The sequence below is a fragment of the Opisthorchis viverrini genome (assembly GCF_000715545.1).
Source record: "Opisthorchis viverrini unplaced genomic scaffold opera_v5_199, whole genome shotgun sequence".
NCBI lineage: Eukaryota > Metazoa > Platyhelminthes > Trematoda > Opisthorchiida > Opisthorchiidae > Opisthorchis > Opisthorchis viverrini.
In genome coordinates, this window is record NW_008751857.1 from 503,449 (window position 1) to 530,626 (window position 27,178).

Consider the following 27,178-nt stretch of genomic DNA (forward strand, 5'->3'; position numbering starts at 1 on the left):
TAAAAACAGACGGGTATTTGGTAGACCTTGGAGTGAGAATTCCCAATACACATGGTATGGGTTGAAAGAAATGCCGAGGAAGTGATAGTAGAATCCCTACCTAATTTTTGCACTGTCTTCACCCAAGTGCTCAGAGTGACTTCCCGTTTCTTGTTGCGCACCAAACAGTGCCATTCATTCAGAGAATTGTTGGAGAACTGTGTGACAACACCAAGCAGCTTGAGCCATACAACTTACCGGTTGTTTAGATAAAATTTCTAGAGCAACTTCACGAGGCACATGGGGCTGATACCATGAAGCATGGGCAAGTTCCGCAGCATCATCCAATGCATAACGGACACCTGACTCGGGAACACGGGAATGACGTGAGCTTCCAGTGGAATGTGTGGAGCCCGGTTGGTCTCTAGTGTCCCCGTAATGGCGGGGTGAATTGAAGCCATTGCGGTCACCTGTACTACAAGAAGGACGGGGGTCTGTACCCGTTTCGAAAGTACGAGTTCCCACAGGTCGACTTCGGGACAAGCTACCAGCAGATCCAGAACCAGAGTGGATGGATCCAGAAGTGGTCGTTGAGCAACCTGTGGTGGAAGAGGAAGCTGTTGTAACAACAGAGGTTGTGGTGGAACACGTCATGGTTGAGGCAGGTTCCGTGACGACCACATCTGGATTACACCCTGAATCGGTTGGCAGAGCCCCACAGCTGCGATGATCAGCCATATCATAAAAGTGTTGTGAAGATGGCCTATTGAATGAAATGAGAAAAGCAATTTGTTGGCGGATAACAAGCGAGAATCGACAAGCATTGTCGACACAAAAGTTGGATACTATGAAATCTCTCACGTGAAAAAGTGTTCGCCTTCCTTAAATCGACCTCACATTTCCTGTCAGGCAGAAAAAATACACTTAACGACGGCTAGAAGAACATGAAAATGGGTATCACATATCACGTAGATGTTTTTGGTTCTAAGTAGTTACACACAGTTGTATCGCCAGAATACACTTCGCAGGACACTTCGAGACATTATGTTCGCGGTTTCTATTCAAGTGGCCGAACAAATGCTTGGTAGGCTATCAAAGGGTGCTTCATTTTGTTTAAGGCGTCTTCCCATCATTGGGTTGCTGAAATAAGCGACCTACTGTTGCTCGTAAACAGCACAATCCGTCCTACAAGTATGAATGAAAGTTTATCAGAGCTCCAGATAGCTCAGTGGTTAAGGCTCAAACTTACTGACCCGAAGGTCCGTGGTTCGAACTCAGCCCCGGTATCTTGATTTGTCCTGCCTAGACTTGAGCAACCTGGTAGTATCTCAGCACTCATGCTTCCCTTCATCCATAAGCAGGGATGCTGGTCAGCGCACCAGAGTACACATTCCAAGTCATGGCATGACAAATGCAAGGTTCCACTGTCGGTAAAAAATGAAGCTAAAAAGCTCCATAGCATGAAAACGTGTATCTTTAATAGTCAACTGCTGGACCCGTTGGACCGAAGCTGCAAAAGTAGTCCCTTAGAAGAAATCTATGAAGATGGGACTAGCTATGTTATAAAACATTGACGGAGATACCATACCAGCAATAGTTATTGGTGCTTAACTGTCCTACAACCGCGAGAGAAGAAAGCCTCAGTAGTGTGGAAAGAAAATGGAAAAAATAAAGTGAACGCGGAGAAGCCCTATGTCCTTTAGGCAAACGATAAAAATAAACCTACATCTCTGAAAATTATTAAAATACATCCGGGTATCACGGTGCAGTAAGAAGCTATCAGCGAGATTAATCTAGCGAACATCAATCGATATAGGCAGCAGGCGCGCCACTGGATTCCAATCACCTGTAAGCAGGATCAAGTGAACCCCAGCCAGGAAGGCACGAAGTTCCCGCAGCACTATCTGATAGTAGTCACATTCAGTTCACGTGACCGTGTGATGGCTTGTAACCCGCAAATCTTTCACTCACAACAGAAAACAGCGCCCGAAACACGCCAATTCGGTAAGTTTAATCTGCTGCTCTCAGTGATCGGATTCGTTACCAAGTACCCGCTAATGCACCATTTTGGTTTTGACGCCATAAATGACTCAAGTTGTTGTGTTTTGTGTTCAGGCTAAAAATACAACTAAGGCATACTTTTGATTAACTGTGGCGTCCCAAGTGTGCACTGAAATCTCCCGCTTTTATGAAGAGCGTTCAGTATTTCGATTTCTTATCGAAGTAGAAAACCGGACACCACAGACTTGGTCGTTTACAGATACCAGTCAGCATCAGCATCATCATTATAAGATGTAAGAAACGTGTACTTATCGGAGTGGTTGTAGCTGCCACGATTTCGTGGGGGAGGTGGGGAGTAGCCAATGTCCAGGGTTATGACCCGTATAACAATACGGATCGCACCAAAGCGATTGAACACCGCGTAACCCACCACAGCAGCTTCAAAATCGCTCGAAGTTTGTAGTCTATAGCTTCTGAATAAGGCGGCCTTAAGCTCAATAGCTGCAACAGACATCTGATAGAGTACTTGGAGTAGGCGCAAGGCATTTCCTGGCCAATCTCCCTGCAGTAAAAACAGGGGAAAAGGCCTTAATAGTGGACGCGGAACGATAGATGCGGGTGGTAGTGTGCAGTGTCAAACCTACAGGTGCCTCAGTGAAGTACCTACAGCTGGGATCCACACAAGAGTGACTGATAAGTGAAAGGGATGGGAATTAAGGGATAACAATGAAGAAAGATCGAAGTCGCCAATTTTCGCTTAGCCACCCTTCTTCACACAGCGAATAAGGCGACTCGGTTGACGTCATCTAACGACGGCCGATGTGGCATGAAGGCACTTTTATCCGTAAAGTTCATGGTTGTAACTGGGCTGAAATACTACCGGGAGGCTCAAACAGACAAAGGATGATTAGGGTCCTCAACCAAAGACTATGGCTCAAAAGCCTGATTGCAAGGCAGCGCTGGTTATTTTGAGGGTACTCGAGGAGCCCAAATTGTCGCGCATGCTATCACCTCCAACCTGAATGGCCTGGAGACTGTTCTTCAGGCCTCCGTGGGTTACTGAGTAACGCGAACCGTTGCACCACGATAAAGTTTAGACTCTTCGCAACGGGCAACGGCTACAGTAGACGCCCAGAGCCAGTCGATTTGCAAAACTGTGAAACTGTTAAAATTGCCAAGTATTTGATGAACCAGCAAGGGAGAAAATCTACCGGAAATAGTGGGAGCTGAGTTACCAAATTTTTCGATTACAAACACTAGCATATCAGTGACTTTCGAATCTAAGGGCTGAAGACGGTTAAGCATACTCCCTTCTAACTGCTGTAATCCTGTCTCAGCAAATAAGCTTGAAATTGCGCAACCGACCAGTGTTCAACATTTTGCATTACTAGTGAGGAAAAACTGCCGACATTTTCACTTGCAAGGCTTGATCATCGCGGTAGCATCTATTGTGTTTTCACCCGAACGCACCGAAAATAAATAAGCTCCAGATGGCCCAGTGGTTAAAACGCGAGTTTACTGAACGGAAGGTCCGTGGTTCGACCCCAATCTCTGCACTTCAACTGCTCCTGGTTAGGCTTGAGCAACATGGTGATATCTCAGTCTTCGTGCTTCCTATGGCTGGCATAGCAGCTAGGCACCGACAGGGTGCTACAGCTGCGCGAGTTTATGAACGGAAGGTCCGTGGTTCGACCCCAACCTCTGCACTTCAACTGCTCCTGGTTAGGCTTGAGCAACATGGTGATATCTCAGTCTTCGTGCTTCCTATGGCTGGCATAGCAGCTAGGCACCGACAGGGTGCTACAGCTGTTACGATTGTTATTACCGAAAAGAAATAGATACACCGAGCAATCCACTTAAATCCCTTACTTATGGGGACAAGTATATCAGTGTCACGGAAATTTTCAATTCCATCATCATCATCATCATCATCATCATCATCATCATCATCATCATCATCATCATCATCATCATCATCATCGACAGCATGACATCAGTATACAACACCGATGCTTCACTGCCGTAATTTTTTCAAGTCGATGGGAGGGAAAACCAGACAGCAAATAGACTCCCGTTATTGTGGACGAATTCAGACACCATACAGAATATCCCCCCTCAATTAACAGTTTTGACCAACTCAGACCGACCACGCACTGATTTACGACTGCCTGATGAGAAACGTGATAAATGTCCGGTCAAGAGGAAAAATTAAACCAGCTTACCTAGATGCTTGTGAGGAGGGTCGCGCAATGTTCCCGTCAGATAGCTCACCGGATATGGACTGCAGACTGATATTTACGGATTTGGCCAGAAAGCAAGCCTGCTGGTCTGTAGGGGAAACTGTGTCCGACAACGACCTGGTTTGCAATCTTGACTGTGTATCACCGTCGGCTCGACTCACAGCACTATGACCGTCCAGGTGCTCTTGCTCAATGCAAGGCGAGTATGAGTGCGTATCACCAGAGCTGAGAATTCGACCTGCATCCACCCCGGAAACATTCCGAAATGGAGTCAACGATGAAGGACCTCGCGGGGGTGGTGGCGGTGGTTGACTACGGTGAATGACCCCTGATGGTTTTTGTACAGCTGCTGGTAACCTAGGCGTGCACTCAAGTTGAACGCTGACAGAAGACTCCCCAGTGCTTGTGTGTAGTCCGGAGTCCACGGAATACTGATCCTGCAGCTGATCCGACGTCTTGGTAACCACGTCTCTAGCTCGGTGTCTATGGCGATGCCTATGATGCTTGTGATGTCTGCAGGGAAATGCGAAAGGATAAACGATAAATCTGAAAATCACAGAGGTTAGAAGACAGGTGCGTGTTGGGCACGATAAAAGAATATAAACATTACCAACCATGTTGCTTTTATATTCATTTCAAGAAGGAACCAACAAATAATGACGTTTAATTTCTTGAAAGGATTCTAAATGATTGATTCAGTTATTCATGATCTTTGGTACACGACTGTCTGACAACCTAGAAAATTTTCAACCGAAGAAACCCAATACTCGGGTTTAGTTCGTCTGTGTGAATTCCCGGTGAAAACAGGTACACAGAGAACAATCTGGTGATCTACTTTTGATGTTGCGTTTCGACTTCCTGGTTTTCTCATCAGGGTTGATAATTTTAATGCGGAAGAGGAACGTTCCAGTCAACACAGCAGAAATAATCACCGCGTTCCGTGAAAAACGGCCCCAAATGTCAGCAGCCTGACATAGTACAACAGCGCAAATCGCTAAAACAGTGTCTGGCAGCGACCATATGGGGAGTAATTAATCATCACTGTCTACATCGTGGGTGTAGATCGCAGGATAAGCGACTCAGTGAAAATTGGCCCCTCATTACCAAAAACACAAGGCAGCAGTGCTTCGTACGTTCAACGAGTGACTGTTGTGTATGATGGCTCTCAGATTTTTGGGTAGGAGTAAATGAAAGTCTAAAATGACGGGTACAGGAAGACAATAAGCGACAAGTTCCACCTTACAAGGCGCATAGTTGCTCATGTTTGGCGAACTAACCGAAGTACGATCAAACTGATAGTGTGGCGAAATTGGCGGCAGTTATAATTAATCAATTGTTACTAGCGGCTTTCAATACACAATGTACGGTCAAAACTTGCTCCCTGGAATACCCACGAGACAAGCCACCACAAATCAAATAAACGAGTGACTTCCGCCGAAGAGGACTGTCTCTGTCATAAGTTGCTGGTAAGGTGGGCTTAACGTGAACCTTGCTAAGTGACAAATACGGAACGTCTTTGGCGAACGATTTTATTTAAATGGATGTAATTTATTTGACAAGCGGCTCTTAGTCTTCCACCTTCGCCTTTGAGCACACAGGCTACCCAGAAATCTGAGACATTTTGGAAGCTGTCCTAAATCCACGTTTCTATTCTCTAGAACGTGCCAACAGTAACTTCTTCGGTGAGGCTGCACTTATATTGCGCTGTAAAGTCGAAAAAAGCCATAGCAATTTTTGCGTAGCCTTGCCGGACGGCGTCCCAAAGCCGTTTGAGCAAAAAGCCATATCAAATAGGGTTCGACCACAAAACGGTGTGAAGTACAATCTAAAGCAGTGTTTCATCAAACGAAATAATCTTAATCATACTCTGATGCTTCTCTGTACAAAGACGGGTGTCCAACAATGCCAGTTCCACGGGCTGGATAATTTACGTCGCCAGTGGTTGGACTTTGGAAACCTTAGTCTGAAACGCATTCTCATACGGATCCAATAAATTTAGTGACATTCGCTCAGCTGTAGCATCCTTTCGGTGCCATGCTACCGGAAGGAAGCACGAGGGCTGGGATACTGCCAGATTGCCCAAGCCTACACAGGGGAAGTTGAGAGGCAGAAGTCGGGTTCTAACCACGGACCTTCCGGTCAGTAAATTTGCGCTCCAACAAGTGAGTCATCAAAACCAACGATGGCCGTTATTTCCACTTTAGTTGAAGAGTCAGACCTTCAGTTTTGAGAATAGGATGGCATAGGCACAAATATGTATTATAGCCAGAATGGAAACAATCGAACCATCGGCCGTAGCTCCCAAAAAGAATACTAGCATCATCATGTGTGGGTTGACGGATTAGCGAAAGGGGCAAATTCGTCAATTGAAGCAATCAAATCATCAGCCACAGACCATGTATCATGGGTACATTGGTTTCAGCTGCTTCAGTTTCGATCACCCGAAAGTGGAACAGCGTGGGGCAAATCCATAAGAACCAAAAATGCATTGGTCAGACCTTCAACCTGAAGCAGCTCAAATAGTGTCCTTCCTTCAACGACCCACAATGGTCGCTTTCTATCAGAAAGTTGTTTTGTTGACTCTAGGGACAGTAGGAAACTTTGACAGTGTCTGGTAACCACATCCCTATCTATTAAGAAGGCATCGCATGACCACATTTGTGGACAATAACGGAGTGCTTCGTCTGGGTTGGAAACGTCCACTCGTGTTACATGGGATTGCAACCTTCGGCATTTCTTTTCAGCCTTTCTGTCTACAGACTTCTTGAAAATCCTATGCGCCTCTGACGCTGTAAGGGTCACGGGCCCTCGCTTACAGGTGCAAGTGATATCTTTAGATTATATTCTCCAGAAATGCAAATCAATTCAAATAATATACATACGTCAGCTGTGTAAATTGGCACACGCTTCCAACCTGAAGTGTTAGATGCTACCCACAAGGCTCGGTGATATCGAAACTAACTCTCATGCTTACAGGCAAGCCGATCGGTGTGGTACATAAATTCATTCATTGTACAGGTCCCCCAATGAGACAAAGTCCCGTCCTCATTTTGCTTCTACCTTTTAGTGTCAATATATCGAAATATTGGTAGCTCGGGTGTGTTTACTGGTGGTTGATCGAATGGCCGTTGATCTGTTCGCCGAACTTGGTAACCAGCTTGCAAATGTTTCGTCCCCAGTCGAAGAGACATCGTCATCGTCTCCTCGAATGAGTGCCAAGCTGGCGAACAGATCAACGGCCATCGGGTCGACCACTAATCTTTTGGTAATCGAAATTGTAGTCGCTGAGCATCTATTTAACCGAGCTGAACTAATATTGAACAGTCGTGTATGTTCTGGCAACTGTCTGTAAGAAAATGGATGAGAGTGAGCGTAAACAATCTAGTATTGATTTTTTCACTACCCGATAAAGTGAGAGAAACAGAGCAAATAGAAAGACTGGTCGGGGGAACATCAAAACAAGTTAGCGAGGAGGATATCTGTCACCAGCGTGTTCACATTTACGCAACTGTTATTCAAAAAAGCGGACGCATAGTAGTTCAAATGAATAGGCAGACAAAAAGATTGGGGTTTTGGGAACAGCGATATCTAGATGAATCTGTTCTAATGCCAATAACGAGCAACTCATCAATAGGCCATAAGCGACAAATGTGTGAGGAGTGAAATTTTACTAAAATAATGAACCAAACCGCAGTCAAGATGATAAAATGAGCTTTATAATGGACGGATCAAGTCGGTATGACATAAAGGTTCGAAACGCCAAACCACGAGATGCAGGCCACAAATTTTACTGCCAGTTGTCTCAGTCAACACAACTAAGCGCGTTTCACAGCCGGCTGAATGCCGTTGCGCAACGGGGTATGTAAGTTCAGTGATCGCTTATACTAGTGTCTAGACTATGACAATGCCACAAAACGCTTAAGTGTTAAATTCAATCGACAGTGGATTGCAAGCAACCATCCATTGTCGAACAGCTTTTGGATGAATGAATGGTATCTGGCCACTTACAGTGTGTAGCATGGAGCTCACACGGAGGTGACTGATAACTTAGCCAACATCATGCCGACTTAATAGAAGAGCACCATTAAAACGCAGTCTCGCATGAGAAAACTTCCGGACCGAATAGAGGAGGACAGAACAGGAACAAGCCGGTCCCTACAGCCCCTATATAATCACACTAACATAAAACGCGAGCAGTGTACGGGACACTGACAATTTCACATCAAAAACATTAACATCGATATTAGAGACAACCATTTTGCCGTTTTTATTTCCGGAAATGTTGAACAAAATTCCTTATGACGGGTGGAGGGGGAAACGGATGTCCGTGGCTTCCCTGCTATCACCCTAATTCTGTCGTGGTGTGGACTTGCGCGCAAACATCGCCATCAACCCGTGTTGAAATCAACAGGCTCAATGATAACTGGCACTGATGAGTCAGAAAAAGGGACGATGGTAATGAACCAACAACGTGGCGGCGATTCGGCACAGGCACGCACAGGAGGAATCTCAGGAACATTTGACTGAATAAAAATTCATGCGCACATAGGTTATTAAGAGATTGACTGGCTGTAACGAGACGTCTTACTTACTTATGTGGCCGATTGCCTCGATGGATATCGACATCAGCAGGAGGTGGCGGCGGTAATGGTGGGTCTGTCAGTGATGGATTGCTATCTACACGCGAATCAGCTGTCATCGAGTTGATAGGTGTACCGGGGACTGGAGGTAGCGGTTTATTCAGGAAAGACGGATGAACAGCGGAGTGAGGGGCCTGAATTGCAGTTCCTGACCTAATTGGACTAGAAAACCATTGTTGACAGGAGAGTATATTGGGTTGATGTTACATCCTAGCTACAAATAGAGACCGATAACAGCAGAATGAACGGACATTAAGATTGTTGGATTAGGCGAGTAAAGTTTAGCCTCATTACGGTTCGAAACCATGATCGACACCCTAAGGTGATTCGAGATAATAGCAACAGGAACGATTCGCGATTACAGTGCACCGAAAGGTACCCAGAAAATTTGCATACCACATCGGGATACGGAGAAGAAACTAGTTTCGTCCGAAAGTTAAAAGCAACCGATTAAATATGGTTTCTAGCACAAACGCGGTTTGAACACCATTTCACTGTTCGATTTCTCCTATAGTTCGCATGCATCCATCTTTCACGCTGAAAAAATTACCGATATAACACTCTAACGATGCAGCCAGTTGACCTAGACAGATGGCGTCAGCAGCAAACATTGTTCCTCGTCTGGGGAGACAGCGCAAAGAACAAGATTAGAGAAGTTATCTAAATCAGTTGGATTTAACTAACCTACCCGGTATGGTAAGGAGGCGTAGGCCTCCAAAAGTGAGTGGTGCTCACACTCCGATTCTCGTACAACTCCGGGTCGTCACCCCCTCAAACTTCCAAGTTTCCGTGCCACTCAGAAATCGGATCCACAGAAAAGGACGACTTCACGAAAATATGGATGTGCATACACATCATGTAATGCAATGGTTTAGAGATGTTACCACGAAACTAATTCGAAGGAGCATCACAGCGTTAAAACACAATCAAAAGAATACATATGCCGAGGAACAAGGTTGGCGGCGCAATCGAAATCCTCGGCATCACTGAAAAACAGCACAAAGGTCGACGAAGAGCAATCTAAACCGACCAGGCTCATAAAGCCAATGATGTTATTTGGATTAAACAATTCATTACTCTATCGCCATAAAACGTACGACAAAAATCAGACGTCCAAACACCAATATCTTCCGGTAAGGCGGCGGTTGAAGTGTGAAAGTAGCCTCCAATAGGTTCTTCTCAAAAGATTTGAATTGGTGAGGCAAACAAACTGCCTACGTGTCTGTCTACCTACATTGCTGTATCCTTATAAGAGGGGCTACGTGATAGTGCCTTTTGAATATCTACTGAAATTCGCCATCAGCTAAAAGCAATGCATTTTTCGAAAGCAAACAAGTGGTATCATAATCTACATAAGGGACAAGGTCCATGTGATTAAATCAGTCAGACATGAAGTCTAAAAGGCAAGCAAAACGGTGTAGTGTGGGACGATGAAAAATCCAAAGCCCGCGGAAACGGGGTCAGAACACCAAATGTGCGTAGGACATCACCCAGGTCTTCTGAAAACAGACGCCGTGCCGAATCAGATAGGGTTTCGGTGGATGTACAATGGAGATGAATGCACAAACAGGTGAGTGTGTATATATAGACAACGAACATGAATCTCGGTCAGAAATACACGGGCAGCAGCCGGTTCCATTGAGGGACATGGTTTCAATTACAGTCACAAACACAGAACTGTGACAGTCTCGTCCTTACCGATCGATAGCCTTTGGTGTGAGTAAGCAGGAGAAAACAAGGTCACAGAGTGGAAAATCGACGGCCGTGAACAGAATGAAGCACCATTATGGTGGCAACACAGACACACCAGCTTTATGAAAAACCGATCGATTCTGGGTGCAGAAAAGCTTGAGTAAATGCCTGCGGCCATATGCATTTGAACATCTGGATTTTGCAGCACATTGCTGGACCCACCGGAGCTTTGCTACCGACATATGACAGACTGGATTAATGTGGGCAGCACTGAGCAAATGTAGCAGTAAGTAAATCGGAAAAGAATATGTCTAAAGATCAGCTCTCGCTTAATTAATAGGATGTCAGTGATGATCACGCAAGATATTAACCGAGCTTCTTCCTTGGAATGAGCTTAAACCTAACTTTAGCTGAAATTATTGCTTCGTTCATATGAACTAAACTGGAGTCGGTTGTAAAAAGCTGTCATGATCCGCTGGTATCTATTCCATATATTACATCGAAGTTGACAGACCACGGACAGAGAAATACATCCGGTAAAACCCCGGTATTGCCTAATTACACAAACAAGGATGGACAAACCGTCTTAATGATCATGCCAATATTTGACCACAGATAATGGCGATGAAAGTTCAAACAATTTATGAGAACCGACTATGTGGGGGACAGTAAACCTAACATGTTCGACCAGTATTAAGCTCCAACGTCGCCATATTTCGCCTGAGGAGCCCCCACTTTGGGGTCCATGCAAGTGGACGAGCCCCCCCCCCCCTAAATTTCTGTCGCGTGTGCTGTTGGGGTAACAAGGAATGATTAAAAGCAACCGTTATGATTTCAGACCACCGAGGGAATACGAAAGTTCATGCGCAAAGACCCGGCGAAAATGGTCTAAGTAGACTGGTTTGACCAATATTCAAAACACATTACAAAGATAGGGTGTGCATTTCCAGTGATGTTGTTGTTTGCCTCTTATGTGATTCGATTGTGTGCTGTTGGGGTAACAAGGAATGATTAAAAGCAACCGTTATGATTTCAGACCACCGAGGGAATACGAAAGTTCATGCGCAAAGACCCGGCGAAAATGGTCTAAGTAGACTGGTTTGACCAATATTCAAAACACATTACAAAGATAGGGTGTGCATTTCCAGTGATGTTGTTGTTTGCCTCTTATGTGATTCGATTTGAGCAGTCAACCGACTGGTCTGCACTCTTAATTGAGCATTATGGTACGGACTAGGTATTAAACAACATTTATACTCGGCTGTGATTTGTTCTCTTCAGCCAATGCATAGAAATGGGCAGTATGGGGGGTCAGTGACACAAAGTAGTCGTCATCACCACGATGGACAGCAATGCAACCTTAAAACTAAGGAAACGGGGATACAGATGAAGACATGCAATAGCAAGCCCTGTCTCCTAAAAAACGATCAAGAGGAAAATGTCTGTACCGAACTGTACTGAAATCGATATGTTGCAGTAGTGTGTAAGTAAGACGCCATCAGTGGGAACGACCCAGCATCCTCCCGAACCTTACACAATACAAGCCGATATTTTAGCTAAGCGGTCTGGCTAGGAGGTACCAACCTACTACAGGTTTGCCAATCCCTGTAGGATTCCCCGCTAAAGGGGAATCTCATGGACGTCGGTGTAAACCCCAAGTATTCGATTCCCCTTCGTGCGACCATGTCGGTCTACCTACCACAGAAAGTTCGTCAACAAAGGTTTACAATGTAGAACAGAACCCTTTGAAGGACGCAAGCTAGACACACGAGTCTCATTTGATTTCTTAACAATTCCGACTGATCGCTAGGTGTTCGCTTACGGATTATGACGCCAAGGACAGGCTGCGGCTCGCTCAGCGGATGAAGATGAAGTCAGCAGGCCGGGACGACTACATTAGAATCATAAAACCGAGCAACTTAGGCTGACACTTAACTCCTCAGAAATTCATCGCTAAAACTAAAGTTTTTTGCACATAGCCGAATAATTCTTAAGCTTTGACGTGTACACTAACTTCACTGCCACAGCACAGCTGCGGCTTACGTAGGTGCTTGGTCCACATCTGTCAAAGCACACGATCCATGCAGCCACTAAAAATTTCAATGGCTACAAGGGGGTGGCAAATGCTGAGATATGAATGTCTATTGAAGCTCCAATGTGAAAACTGAATATTAGTTGTGTTAAATTTTAGAAGGAGCGACAATTATGCATGCGTGTATGCACCCATAATTAGCTTCTTATATAAAGTAATGGCTTGCATCATTCCGGTAACCGATCAGTGCTCTTGGGCAGTTTTTAAGCCAGAAAATTGTGACTTCTACTTATCCTGTCTCACAACGTTCCTATTGTCTCCGGTGTTTCCCGAGGAAACAGATTGTAGAAAAAGCCCAGAGAAAGTGTCTGATGGCGGAAAAACACCACAACTAATCATGAACACGTCAATGATCCTTCGTTAGCCCAGCAGAATCCATGCAGATTATGCGTAGGGATGACCTCGTCATTTATACGAATGAAGTGAGATTAAATTAGTGAGCTGTACCGGACACTGAAATAAAACAAATACATGATGAAATACGTCTTCCTTCAAAATAATTTCTGAAAAAAAAACACTCCGTGTTTTCTAAGGTGGGCTTCATGGATGTTCGTTTGGAATAACGCAAGCAAACCCTCTGTTCAGTACCGGAAGCTGGTGTGTAGAAAAATCATTCAATCAATCGTTCAGCTGTAACACCCTTTCGGTGCCTAGCTGCGGTGTCATCCGAGGGAAGCACGAGAGCTGGGATACTGTCAGGTTGCCCAAGCCTAGACAGAAGCTGGTGTGTAAGCATTTTCCGGTTGCTCAGTTGCATCCCTGGGCGTATGATTCCGCCCATACTACATGTACCCACACTGTTGATTTCAAGATTTACAAAATCTACTTTGTACAAAATAGGCCAAGTACTGCCGGTGAGTTCAACCGTTGGTGTAGCGATTGCCGTTTAAGAATAATTGGATGTATGTACCAGAGCTGATTAGACAGTCATGAGAAATCAAATCGAAGAAACGGATGAGTGCACCGCCAGTTAAGCTACCACAAGTGTTACCCTCACCCCGCACATACACATGGATTTCACACTGATCCGCCGGACCCCCGTATTACACAATCCCGAATAAAAATAAGTCTACAGTTGTATTTGCACATCTAATACCCAAAGACAAATCCTTACCTGGAATGGGATGTCAAACATGCAAGGGATGCGATGGAACCAGGTCCATTGGCCACGTTTGACATAGCGGAGACTGAATTGGACTGTGAAACTGTCGACTGAATTGGGTGTGCTTCTGCCGGCAATCGCTGTGTGGATGCTTCGACGGAAGTTGGCGCTACCTGACGGAACTGCTGTGTGAGTAGAGCTAATTGTTGCTGTGCGTATGCTATCCGGAAAGCTTCACCCACAATGTTGTTCAGTTCCTCAGCCTGTGTAAAAGGACGATGAACAGATGAAGTGAAAGAACGAACCGACAATGGACTAAAAAACCAGACTATGCAAGTGTCAAAAGTACAAATCCGTTGTGAATGGTCAAATGAGTTAGCGGCTGATGCCACGGTAACCTGGGTTTTTTGAAACGTAAGGATTAGTGAACAAGGCAGTTCCATCAAAACATAAACGTTCCGAACAAATGTACTGCAGTGAAGAACCACAGGAGAGTTACATCCAAAATGAAATACCAACTACTGAGAGGAATTCCCGATAAGCTCCCCGAAAAGAGCCTATTTGGTCTCGATCCCGCACACTGTACGATTAAAATGAAAGGCGAAACACTGAACCTACGAAAATAGCGGAAAAGTTAAGCAGTGATACTATTTAAAACTAACGATTGTGCCCGGCTACGCACGGGAAAAGGTGGTAACGTATTGTGTTTTAGTGTGGCTGATTTAGGACATATAGGCTTGGAAAAGCAAGCATCTGAATTGACATACTGTTAGGCAGGAATCCACGCGGATCCCACTATACCGCACGTCTTTAGACGCTGCTACGGCCGAGAAGCCTAGCCCGCTCGAGGTTGGCCCAAAATTCGGGACGCTTGCCGGTCCGGCATCAAGACGAGATCTGATTGGTCAACAATCTGGACCCAACAGCCAATCATGACCCAGTATTGGCCAAATGCCGGTTGCCAATGGCGCATCCAGAAACCGTCAGAAATTCCAGAAAGTTATAGCCGCTTACGCTATATATACGAAGCGCTGTACAACTGTTCCTGATTTCGTTTTGGGCGTTAATAGACCTTGTGCACCTTTGGTGTTTGTTTTGACGTGAACGCTAGCTTGGGAGGCTCAGACCGAGAACTAAGCTGAGGAAAATACCGTTACAACACACACTGACTGCGCGCTCGATAGACACCATACGAAAATACTAGCAAAAGTGTCCCATGCACGCTCCTTTTTGGGGTAGAAAGTGAGTAACCAATTCTCTAACTGGTTGGGTAAATTCGACCCACAAAATATGTCGTGGGAAGAACAACTGACACCTGAAGGCATGAAAAGACTAAAAAAACAGAGCCCTTGTACTACTCTTCCACACGGGAGGACCACGTTTATCACAGTTCCATGGTTTCATACCTGGTGTGCATCTTGACACCGTCCCGGTTGACTGCCCCAAATGGAAGAGTCATTGTATTTTACAAGCGAGAGAAACGTTCATCATCATTGTCGAGGACAGCAGTATTAAAATGTCAACCAGAAGTGTTCACTGGAATTCACCAATAAGAGTAAATATACTTCCCAAATAATCCAGATGTTCACCTGGTAATAATCATGGTGAAAAACTCACCTGTTCTGGTGTTCGAGTCACAAAGGCATGGCAATACTGTACATTGGGTTCAGCTTTTGGTTCTCTCGCCAAAAAGGCGAACTGCACGTTTTCTGGATCACAGGTGGCATAGGAAATTCGGCGCAGGGCATGAGCCATATAAACATGCTGAAATACGAGGATTGAAAGAACAGTTGGCGAATTGGTAAACACAGTGGATAATATAAGAACGAGTTCACAACCCGTTTGTGCGCTCCGGAAACGTGAAACACTAAGCGTCATACGGTTAGTAAAACATGCGATTGATTCAGCGTCCAGAAAACTGTTATCCCAAGTTATCTGCTAGGATCAGTCAAGCAATATGAACCAACAGAACGAAGTGCAACTGGGATTCGAGAGGACTGTTACTTCCACCTAGGACAAACACGAAATGGGACGAGCACTGGCTTGGTGCCTCATTTTGAGGTATTTGCCACTCGGACCAGAAGCCACTTCCCCGGAGAGTCAAAAACAGCGCTTGCTCACGGCCTAACGTATGGTCCCCTCAAGGAAGTCCACTCCAGAAAAGGCCAGATAGTAACAATTTCTGAAGAAGAATGCCCAGGGTTGGTCGTTACCACTAGAAGAACTATTGGCAAAGCTAAGAGGGAAACACTAACGATACACAATGGCGCCAAAGGGTCATAAACGAACATGATGTAAACATGACCAATAAAAGAAACTAATGAAGTAGATATTGAGAAGATATTGTTAAATACAGTTGTTAGCAACCACATGGGGATGAATAAGGTGGGGAGAAAGTAAATTTACATGTTGAGATCCACTATTAAACTTCGGTATGCAAATAAATTGAGAACATACCAACCGACGAATGAACGTTGCTGAAGAAAGGATAGGTTTCAAGTAGTTTCCAGAGATCAAGCATGCCCTACTGGAGGTTAGTTAGCAAAAGTCCGCTTCCTGACAGCACTAAAAGTAACCGTTCAGCTGTGGCGCCCTTTCGGCGAATGACTTCCGTGCAACTCGAAAGAAGCACAACGAATGAGATACCGCCATGTTACCCAAGCCAAAAAAGGATTAATTGAAAAGTCAGGGTTGGTTTGGAACTACGCATCCTCCGTTCAGTAGCTTCGCGCCTTTACCAATGAGCTATTTCATGTTCCCGAACCCCAACACAACCATCATGGTATAGAGTCGCATTCAGATGTAAAACCGAGGGACAATGATATGATTGTTCCCCCGTTTTTCCAGTTATAAAGAAATAGAAGACACAAGAAATACCACTCAAGCATAGAATGTGATTGTAACCAACAGCTTCAAAATTGTTTCGAAAGGCATAAGTGGATTTTGATGAGGTTGGTTGCAGTCACACTCCACCCTTGAGTGACATTTACTGTGCATTCCACCGCCTCATAGCTGGGAGCAAATAGAGAACAGTTAGATTACTGTCCATCGGCTACACCAATGGCTTTAAAAAATCTGTCCACGAGTAAAAAAAATGAATTCGCATTCTAGGACTACCTCGACCGTGATATCGTCCACCGTTACTTTCCTAAGAGGATCCGATTTGCCTCTTAATATGAGCACTGTTCTTCCAAGTCTCCAACCAATTCCGATATTAATCGAAGAACTGCTCAGCCTTCTCCGTTATTTTCAGTATGTAAGGTGACATCTCCATCAAGTAGACAACTTTGGAATCGCGAAGTTTGTGACCGCTGCAATACGACCCTGAGGAATGAAAGTTCTTAGGATCAACGACAATACACTTTGTTTCCCAAATGACTAACTTACTCCCTGAGAGATATCACAATGAAACTGCTTCATGCCAGTCATAAATGTATGAGCTAGTTACAGTTCCGAGGAACTGATGCCATACGTACAGCTGATACGCTAACCCACCACATTGAAGAGCTCTTGTCGACTTGGCTTAACTTATTTGACGTTGGACATGCACATTATTCGTTGGAACACTTTTCAGTTGACCTACCGAATGGGGGTGATAGAGCTGAAGAACAAAAGGAAACATCAAAAGATAACTCAAGTTCCCAATAAATGCCGTCGCTGGTGGAGATTTCGTTCTTCAAGTGAAGCCAATCTCTGCTGAAAAGTCAAGAAGCGTGCATGAGTGCCCCACTAATAACAGGGCATCGCCTCGAACCATCAAAAATCTACAACTAGCCTGGTAGAAGTATAAAATTCACCCGATGAGCGAAATTTCCATCTGAGAGGAGCCAGTCAACACGTGTGACCGCGTGATGGATGACCGGCGCCATGCCTTGTCTAAGTACGAGTTAATTACACTGTTGATCAGCCGCTTGTGACCGAACGCTTAAGTGTTCAAACTACTAGCCAGAATGTCGCGGGTTCGAGTTTCGCGAGATACGCACCGCTCATGATTCTCAATAAGGATGAAACAGCCGTAGAATGCCTCTCGGTTGTTCAGCATAGATTGGCTTCATTCACAGGATGAAATTTTCAAAAAGTCCAAAATCTCATTACACAACCAGTAAATATCGTCGATTTCGTTGTTAAACAAGATTACGTCTTCGTGACAACTTGCAGTGTTTGAGGATTCTCGTTCAATTGTGGCAAGATAGTAAACACCAGTTCCTAATTATCCAGATGATTGGGGTTGACTGTCACAATACAAGCTCGCCATATAATGCAAAGAAATGCAAATTGGAAATATGAATGTGCATTGAGTATCAAAAACATCTACTGCATTTGAACTCAAAATTGCTACCCCACGCCTGCGCAAAAGCTGTTGAAAAGGGCCTAATATAGTACAATACGGTTCTTAGTGCTCACAAGAAAACACCTTTGTCCAAGAAACGCTCCGGAATAACCAGGTTCCCTCAACAAGGGTTAAAAATAATAAAAAAATAAATCGTTCAGCTGTAGCACCCTTCCGGTGCCTAACTGCTACGTCAACCGAAGGAGGCACGAGGGCTGGGATACTGCCAGGTCGCCCAAACCTAGACAGGGGAAGTCGAGAGTTGGAGATCGGGTTCGAACCACTAACCCTCAAAAATCGTTCGTGGATCAGACATCTTGCGTTACTGAGCAAAAACAACTGCGAGCATGCTTATTATGGTACTGTGGGTTGCTCCCATCCCGGTCGCCAAGCTTTTTCCCAGCTCAAGAATGTCATCACCAAGCTCATGAACTGACGTCTATGGTGGATGTGTGAAGTAGTTTAGATGTTCCTGTTAACCTTCTATGTATTTCTCTAAAATGTGGTCTGGAAAGAATCAAGACTGACGAGCCAACCTCTCAAAAATATTCTTCCGTCAAATACTGAAAGCACCATCTTATAACATTCTTCGGTAAGCCGGTCATCGAGAAGGCATTATTTTTGTTCGTTAAAGCTGGCTTATCTATCAGTTTCGAACGACCTCCTTGGATTTTTTAATGAAGCATTCCACGCTGGTTTCATCGTTCTCCAATTCGCCTCTAGCCCCAAGCAAAGAGTTTGCCTTGAATATTCGAACATTCAAGCTATTTTCCAAAGAAAGTTGGTCTAACCAACCTCGTTTCTATGGTATTCATTATTTTCAAACATTCTACGGTCCATTTGACTAGATGTTCTTCCCAACTATGCTTAACTATCACAAATGTATTCTAAGTTTTGTTATGAGCAAACAACTACTTATTAACCCGCTAAGCAGCTACTCATTTACCAACTCCACTGTAACTTATTCGATTCACATGCTCAAGATTACCAGCCTGTTCGTTTTGCTTGCTAGCGAAAAACGGCAAACCAAGTCTTTTCAGATTTCCCGGTGCATGCATTGCTCGATAGACTTCTGTGTTCTCCTGTTCACGTTGTAAACGATTATAACTCAATACACAGTAATTGAGTGATTGAGCTTCGCTATGACTACAGGCAAATCACACAAGTAGAGGAGACAGGAAATTCATTCAAAAAAGCCCACCATGACTATTAGAATGGTTACAGACGAAGTAAACGTTAGAAAAATTACAGACTGGTGCACCATGTGCATTCTTCGAAGATCCGTTTTCAGTGTAAACCACAATGAGCAGGAATTGAAATAACGGGGCTTAGAAACTGTCTTGAAAACGTGGGGCATGATGTAACCCTAAGGCTAATCTACTTACGGAGTTCGTACCCAATTTGTACGTCTTGTGAAGAAAACGTACGGGCTGTCGGAAATCGATACGTACAACACAGGAATACGGAGTTGCGTTATTAATTCGTAGATACTCGTTTAAACAAGGGAAAACAGTTGTTCAGCAGTGGTATCCTTTCACTGCATATTTACCAAGCAGTCCAATGGAAGTGGAAGGGTGATCCCACACAAATACAAATGAATGAATACTCTTAGAGGAAGCTTTTGAACCGCTCTATAAAAATCCCTACAGCAGTAGATCTGAACATATTGATTTAAAAATACCGAAAAATGATACGGAACCAGAAGCATGACGTGAGCGCATAATCACAACTACTCATACCCGATGTTGTGGATAGGGTGTGTAGCTGGATAAACTTGACTTACCTTGTCAGTGTCCCGACATACTTTGATTCCATTAAGCGAGATCAACAAAACNCCTACAGCAGAGATCTGAACATAATGATTTAAAAAAACCGAAAAACGATACGGAACCAGAAGCATGACGTGAGCACATAATCACAACTACTCATCCCCGATATTGTGGATAGCGTGTGTAGCTGGATAAACTTGACTTACCTTGTCAGTGTCCCGACATACTTTGATTCCATTAAGCGAGATCAACAAAACGATGGGTTTGCTATGAGTATAGCTCTATCAAGTAGGGAAGAGGAAAACCGATATTACAATAGCGAAAACATTCAAGAAGTTTTCGAGCAGTCAGTTTATTTAAATCGGATCCATGCGTATTGACAAAACATACATGCCATGAGTAACTGCGGATTAGTGCACACTTCCGATCAGTATTGATGTTTGCCAAATTCAAGGAAGAGTTGCTTTCCAGTCCAATAGGAGGTTTGATCATGCACGGTGGGAGTAAAATAGTTTTTCCAGTTGAGGGCCCGACATACTGTTCACGTCACAACTGGTGGAATGTTGCAAATTCAAAACGCGCTTTAGTTAGTCAGGCTGCTTCAAACGTGGTATCCCTAGAAGGTTTCCTGCTGCATAAGTAGTCGGCATAAACCACATCCAGTTTCTTTTGGACATCCACAGTGCATTACGTAAAGGCGTATCCCACACTGCCAACAAGTAGAACACAGAAGAGCTGCAAGGCTCCTTCATCCTCAAGGATAGGAAAATTTCTAATACCGACAGACTAAATATCCGCGGTAAAGTGAAAGAGGGCATAGATTGAGTACATTTGGCAGGAACAATCCGATATGACTAAAATTGGACAGGGTGATCCATCGATAGTTACTGCAATTTCAGTATTGTCAGTAGAAACTTACTTCTTTGGTACCCCTGTTTATCGGAGGCAGATGAAAAGAACATAAATACGACTTAGTCAGAGACAGCTACTAGAGGTTCCCGAAGATCATTATGTGAGGAGCCGGTTAAATCGTGATTAGTTGTACAATGGAGCACACCCGCTCGATTACAGACTACCACCAGAACTAGGTCCTAATCACAAGTCCAAACATACAAAGGAGACTAGTTTTTGACAGCCGCGAATAAACAGTGCAAGTTAGGTAGTTCCGCGCCACTTTTATTGTCGAGCGTAACGGATATCAAGCACCGGGTCCAAAATAGAAAGCCACCCATATCAACCTTGTTCCTTACCGAAAAATGCAGCAGGCAACCGTCAGTACAACGCGAGGATTGTGTCATGCAGCAAACCCGTCAGTGTCTACAGCTTGAACCTAGATTTTACGGAGTTACCTAAAGAACTACCACGCCCCAAGAAAAACAAAGGTTCGTACCTGTAGTAACCCTGTGAAGGTGTTGGAAACGAACTGGGTATTCGCTTCACGTTATTTTGTTTTTCATCTGCGATTATCCCGATTCCCTCAACAAAGGCTGCACCCTAATAAAAACTAGAGGTTCTTCCTCTTCGGAATGATCCCTCCACAAACTTCAGGTTGAAAATGAAATGAACTTACGACTTGCAGAGACCAACACGGCGTTTATTCAACCCTAAAAACGCATTCGGATAAACCACTACTTCTACACAGACTGCGGAGCATCGAGATGGTGTACTGTCTTTATGACTGTACGACAAAGAAAACCTGAACGCCGCACAGACATATTCGGATCCCTGGCCAAGTTTATTTGCAGTACACGCACAAAATCACTCGGATCGAATGAACACGCCAAACCCCAATGACCGAACATTAATCGAGTTGGATGCAGTCTGACGCGAAACCAGCTCCATTGGTTACGTCACTCGATACTCGCATTCCAAAATAACTTGTCTATGGTAAGGTGGAGAATGGAGTTTGAAATCAGAGATGCCCGGAATTCCGCAACCGGGATGGCCTTCAAAGACATTTGGAACATGGAGGGACCTGCCATTGGACAAAATGGCTTGAAGGGGAACCTTTTCAGACTGCAATATCTCCAGAACAAAGGCTACATTCACCTGACGACTGTCAGGTGCTGTAGCAGGTGCTGTCGGTATAAAAATTATTAGATCCACCATTAAGTCTTCCACGAGAACACAATGTCCTTACTATGGCCGCTGCTACAACAGACAATTGCAACTCCGTTGATGTTCACATCAACGGAATTTCCTTCGCTCACTACCGAAATTTCTAAGAAGGAGCAAAACTTGTGATCTGTGGGTTCTCAAGAAAGCCTGATTGTTCGCCAAAAGTTGGATCTCGATAAGAAACCGAACTGATACAGTACAGCCCTACCGTTTCGTTACTAGGACGTCAACTAGCTCATCCTAGCGAATTTATTGAGCTTACATTATTACAACTGTTCACACTGAAACGTTCACCCGTAGGTGCCCAAAAATCTAGTAAAAAAATACTTAGGCAGTTGGATCAAGGTGGAATGTCTCCAAATAGATACTGGAGGCGAACTCTACACAAAAATGAGTCGTGCATTTTTAACACACCCCGAAAGGCCGCTGCGCATAAAAGTATGGGGACATTCATCCTTCTCAAGGAACGGCGTTACCATCACCGACACACGTGAACATTTCGAAAATGTCATAAAACCACCATTAAGTTGGACAACGTGGCTGTGTAAAATAAGAGGACAAGGGAGAAGACGTCTTATAGGCATTGCTGCCCGACAGAGTAAATTGCAGGGTGAAGGAAAATTTGGTACGTATCATGCCTTTAAAACCACAGTCTTGTGGTGCTCAGAAGACACCTGCAGTGCATATCCTAATCAGGAATCAGCTACCTGTGCCTAGCTCCCTGTACCCTCGGGCCGAACCGGTATCCCGCAGCCTAAAGGTTCACACTTTTGAGTCGCACGCTAGGGGAAGAATCCCAAGAGAAAACCCTACATCCGGCCACCGCCTTTTGGGTCAGACCTGAGTCAAAGGCTTAAAGTGGGGTATCTCAACCAAACCCTCTTCTTCAGCCTGGGCAACGGGGAGTATCGTTCGCCCTTTCAGCTTTCCGCTCACCGACCCTCACCCATAGTCCGTCCCCACCCATCAAATGATCCACTGCGGTTAATCCATCTGCCAGACCCCTAACCAATTTTGCACATATGAGCTATCGCCCAAAAAAAACAGTAACCTCTTAGCGAATTCAAAAGATCTCATACATGACAGTCTTCAGTATCCGTACTCTGTCAAAGTGGTCAACAGGCATCTCTTGCTGAAATCTCGGAGAAACATCCCGGCTGGTCTTGAACTTAACTTGACCGGACGAATCAGACGTTAAATAGAATTGAGCGTGCGAAACGACCGCGAAGTCCGGTGGACATGGAAACCCAGCAAAATAGAATAGGCCCAGAAAGCCGAAGAATGCCCAAAGATTATTTTGGTGGATCTGTCCGATTGGTCCACGGAAACCATCTGAGCGAAACCACAAAGGTTAGAAATAGAACAACCATTCTGAGTAAGAATAACGCCGCGACCGTTGGGCCGAATACTTCGAACAGTTTTCCTGACCACATGTTGCCACTCATCTGGAGCCCACAGTCGATGTCGAACCCTGAATGGTGAACGCGGAGCCCCTTACGACCTCGGGGCTTTATGACTCCATATTTTCTCCCAAACGCCACCGTCCGGATGACCATCCACCTGCACTGTTCAAAGATGGGAGTGAAGTCCTCAATCAGCGCTTGTCTAATCTGCTAGCCTGCATTTTGGAGAAGACTGGACCAGGCAACTGGGGAGAGCCACTGATAGTGCCCACGTTCAAAAAAGGGGCTCGCAGTGGGTGAGACAACCACAGAGATCAGTTTGATCCTGGTTTTAAACCAGACTTTTAGCATCATTTGTGCTTCGTCGCCTTATGGTGGCTGGTGAGATACTGACTCGAGAGCAGCAAGCGGGATTCCGGCCTGGTAGCGGTTGTGTTGACCAAATTCTCACATTCCATCAGTTGCTAGAACAACGCCATCCGAATCGGTTGACCGGTCTGTTCTCCTTGACACGCTTGCGCCCATCAACGAATGTCCAGGAAGTTTGTGAACATAATACGTTCCTTACATCTTTAAACTTTAGGATGTGTGAGAGTATACGGGGAGCTCTCCAAAGGCTTCCGTACACAAAGCGCTATCTGCAAGTAATGCCCACTATCTCCATTCCATCGACGAAATAATGAGACACTGGAAGGTCTTCAAACTTCAGTGTCCAATTAGACGCTTACGAAAATCCTCCCGATCTGGAACATGCAGACGCCATCGTTCTAGTCTTCGAAGAGAGTAGGAAGGCGCAGACGTTTTTGGATCAACTGACCTTTGGTATACATTCTGCACCCACAAAGTGTAAGATCAGGCATGCAGTCACTAAACATAACACAATCTAGGGGGAGGTATTCGAAGTTGTGGAGTGCTTCACGTACTTTGGAGATTGTATTAGCTCCGACTGTGTTGTGACAGATGAAGTTGATGCACGAATGTCTAAGGCACATGTCGCACTTGCTAATCTAAGACACTTATGGTGTCACCGGTATATAACTGGATCTCAATGGACGTGTGTATCAGGCTACAGTACGTGCTGTTTTGTCCTATGGTTGTGAGACTTGGCCTGTTCGAGCAGCGAAACTGAGGCGTCTTCAGGTGTTCGACAATCGCTGTCTCAGGACCAAACTAGTGTGGGTTGGCGCCAATGAATCCGTAATGAGGCTATTAGAAAGCGAGTTTTCGGTTGTGCAATGGTTACTACCATTGAAGAATGCGTCCAGCACCAACAGCTGCGTTGGTTAGGCCATGTATTGCGTACGTTGAACCATTGTTTGCCGAAGAGAGTGCTGTTTCTCAGAAGGATAGAACTAGAGATAGTCAGTTTTTGAGTTGGCAGAGGGATGTGGAAGCGATTACGAAACGTTTGAGTGTTGTCGGTGCTGGTCGCCTGCCAGGATGGAGACCGTGGGATCCCCACTGTGCCTGGTTGGAGACGTTGCAAGATATGGTTGTCAATGTCGTTCTTGTCAGTTTCTATCTAGATTGCCTGAGTGTCTGGATGTGTAGGCACTTCAGAATGATTGTAGCAAGCTAGCACGAAGTCCTTTCCTGATCCACCTTTATTCTTTTCTTCAAAATAAAGGTTCCAAATGAGTAATGGTTGTACGGCAGTGGAGCATCAGTGTTGAACATTGATTTCATGCTGCCGATGATGACGATGATCTCTTGATTAAACTTTGGTTCCCCTTTCCCCTGATACCCGTTGTGCATTCGAAACACGCACACATATATCCCATCGGTCGTGTATCTCACTATCATTCCTATCATTACTGCCAGATGAGCACACTGATGCTTTACTGTCACACCACCATTGAGGTTATTTCAATAAATCATAACAACAGAGAGAACAGATGGGGATGGAGGGAGGAATTAAGGCTAGCATATCAGGAAGAACCGAGTTGGATACACCACTTATGTCGATCGGCATAGAAACTGACAGCATGAACGCCACTTGCACTGGCGAGCCGCAAGCCGGCCAAATACAATGAGGCTCATGTAGATCCTATCCTGGGAGGCGAACAGTATCACCATTACCGAGCTCTGCATCTCGACTTCTCCTGTCTAGGCTCTGGCAACCTGACGGTATCCCAGCCCTCGTGCTTCCTTCGGGTGATATAGCTGATAGGCACTAAAATGCAGTTACAGCTGAACAGTACCAACGGCACCCAAACATCATTCCCTTTTGTTGTCAGATTCTGGCAGCCTCTGGGTTTCCTCCACTCCAAATTAAGCACAGGAAACGGCCATCCTCTCGGCAGATGGTAATTCAGTATATGTAACACAGGACCCAGCCATAGCTTGCAGTGCTGGACGCATTCTTTGGGGATTTATACCCTGTTTCACCAATAAAATGTCCCCTGATCAACTCGTCGCGAATCTGATGGTCCCAGCCGATTTCCGCTGCACTTCTGAGACATCGGTGACTCAGAGCCTCTACCCAAATCGGTCGTCTCGGAGCCGCACAAAGGTACAGCCAGTACTGTAGCCTGATACACGCGTCCTTGTAGACCTAGTGAAATGCCGTCTCGATGCCACAAATGGCGCAAATTAGTAAACACGACTCTGACCTTCAAGAATCGTGCATCGACCTCGTATGTCACACTACCGTCAGAGCTAATGCAAATTCCAAGATACCCATAGTGTCCCACAACCTCTGGTGTCACTCTTTGAATCCCCAGAGTCACGTTCAAAAAATGTAGGTCCTGAAGCACGACTTCGCACTTTGTGGGCGCAGAGCGCATGCCAACGGCCTGGGTGACCATTATCAGCTTTCCAGGTAATGCTTGCGCATACTACTGATTTTCAAAAATGAGAAGACTGTCGCCTGCAAACTACAGGTCAGCAAGGTTCTCGTTGGAGAAGTTCCGAACACCGGTATTTCGGATACGTTCGTGTTAATCTCATTATCTCATCAATAATGAAATGAAACGAAACGGAGTGGACACGATTCTCGGACACCAGGGCTTATAATGTTTTTGGAGAGTTGTCCATGGACTCCCACGTAACCACAAATAGGTGAATACAAACAGCACATGATGTTCACGAACATCTGCGGCACAACCTGTTTCGCAAGCGTGTTGAAAAGAACCAACCGGTCGACAGAATCGAATGCACTCTTAAGGTCGAGAAACAGTACAATTATAAAGCGCTTATACACATCCTGTTGCTTCAAGACTTGACGGTGTATGAAGATGTGCTCCACACAGCCCCTTCCAGACCGAAATTCTGCCCATTATTCTCCAGTCTGCTTTTCATGCGCCCTCGTAAGACGTAAAATAAGCAGTGCAGTCTGGTTACAACGGGGGCCAAACTAATGCCTCTGAGATTGCCGTACTCATTGAGAGCATACCCTTTGAATTTGTTGACCGGAATGTCCGTGGTTCGAAACTGACCTCCGCAACTCGACTTCCCCTGTCTAGGCCCGGACAACCTGGCAGTATCAGAACCATTGTTTCCGTCAGGTGGCATGTCAAATGGGCACCGAAAGGTGTTAGGAGGCACTCCTCCCACGAACATATAGCTCAACATTTCTCTCTCTCTATTTCAGCCTTTCATTGGACTGTTTTGTTCCATTCCATTCTTGATTCTTCGAATCTCGATATTGGCTGCTCAGTTGCTGCAGTATAATATCCTCAAGGCTTTTTGTCTTCTCAATTCCGTGTGTAACTGACAAGGTTGATTGACTGATTAGTAGGGAACTTAACACTGGCGACGGGAACCCTTCACGAACCCAAGAATGTCAATTTCAGCTGAGGATTTGAAATCAA

At 45.0% G+C, this 27,178-nt stretch overlaps 1 protein-coding gene across 1 annotated transcript in view; it reads right to left on the reverse strand.

Annotated features, from left to right (window-relative positions):
- The window catches only part of T265_08090 (hypothetical protein), a gene marked incomplete at both ends in the record, with an annotated part of 41,266 nt that overhangs the window by 5,402 nt on the left and 8,686 nt on the right, over window positions 1–27,178 (reverse strand). The window contains 7 exons of the mRNA XM_009173789.1: window positions 238–742; window positions 4,203–4,733; window positions 8,813–9,013; window positions 13,759–14,009; window positions 15,364–15,510; window positions 17,330–17,347; window positions 20,052–20,126. Coding sequence (XP_009172053.1) covers window positions 238–742; window positions 4,203–4,733; window positions 8,813–9,013; window positions 13,759–14,009; window positions 15,364–15,510; window positions 17,330–17,347; window positions 20,052–20,126 — 1,728 coding nt within the window. The remainder of the gene's footprint in view (window positions 1–237; window positions 743–4,202; window positions 4,734–8,812; window positions 9,014–13,758; window positions 14,010–15,363; window positions 15,511–17,329; window positions 17,348–20,051; window positions 20,127–27,178) is intronic.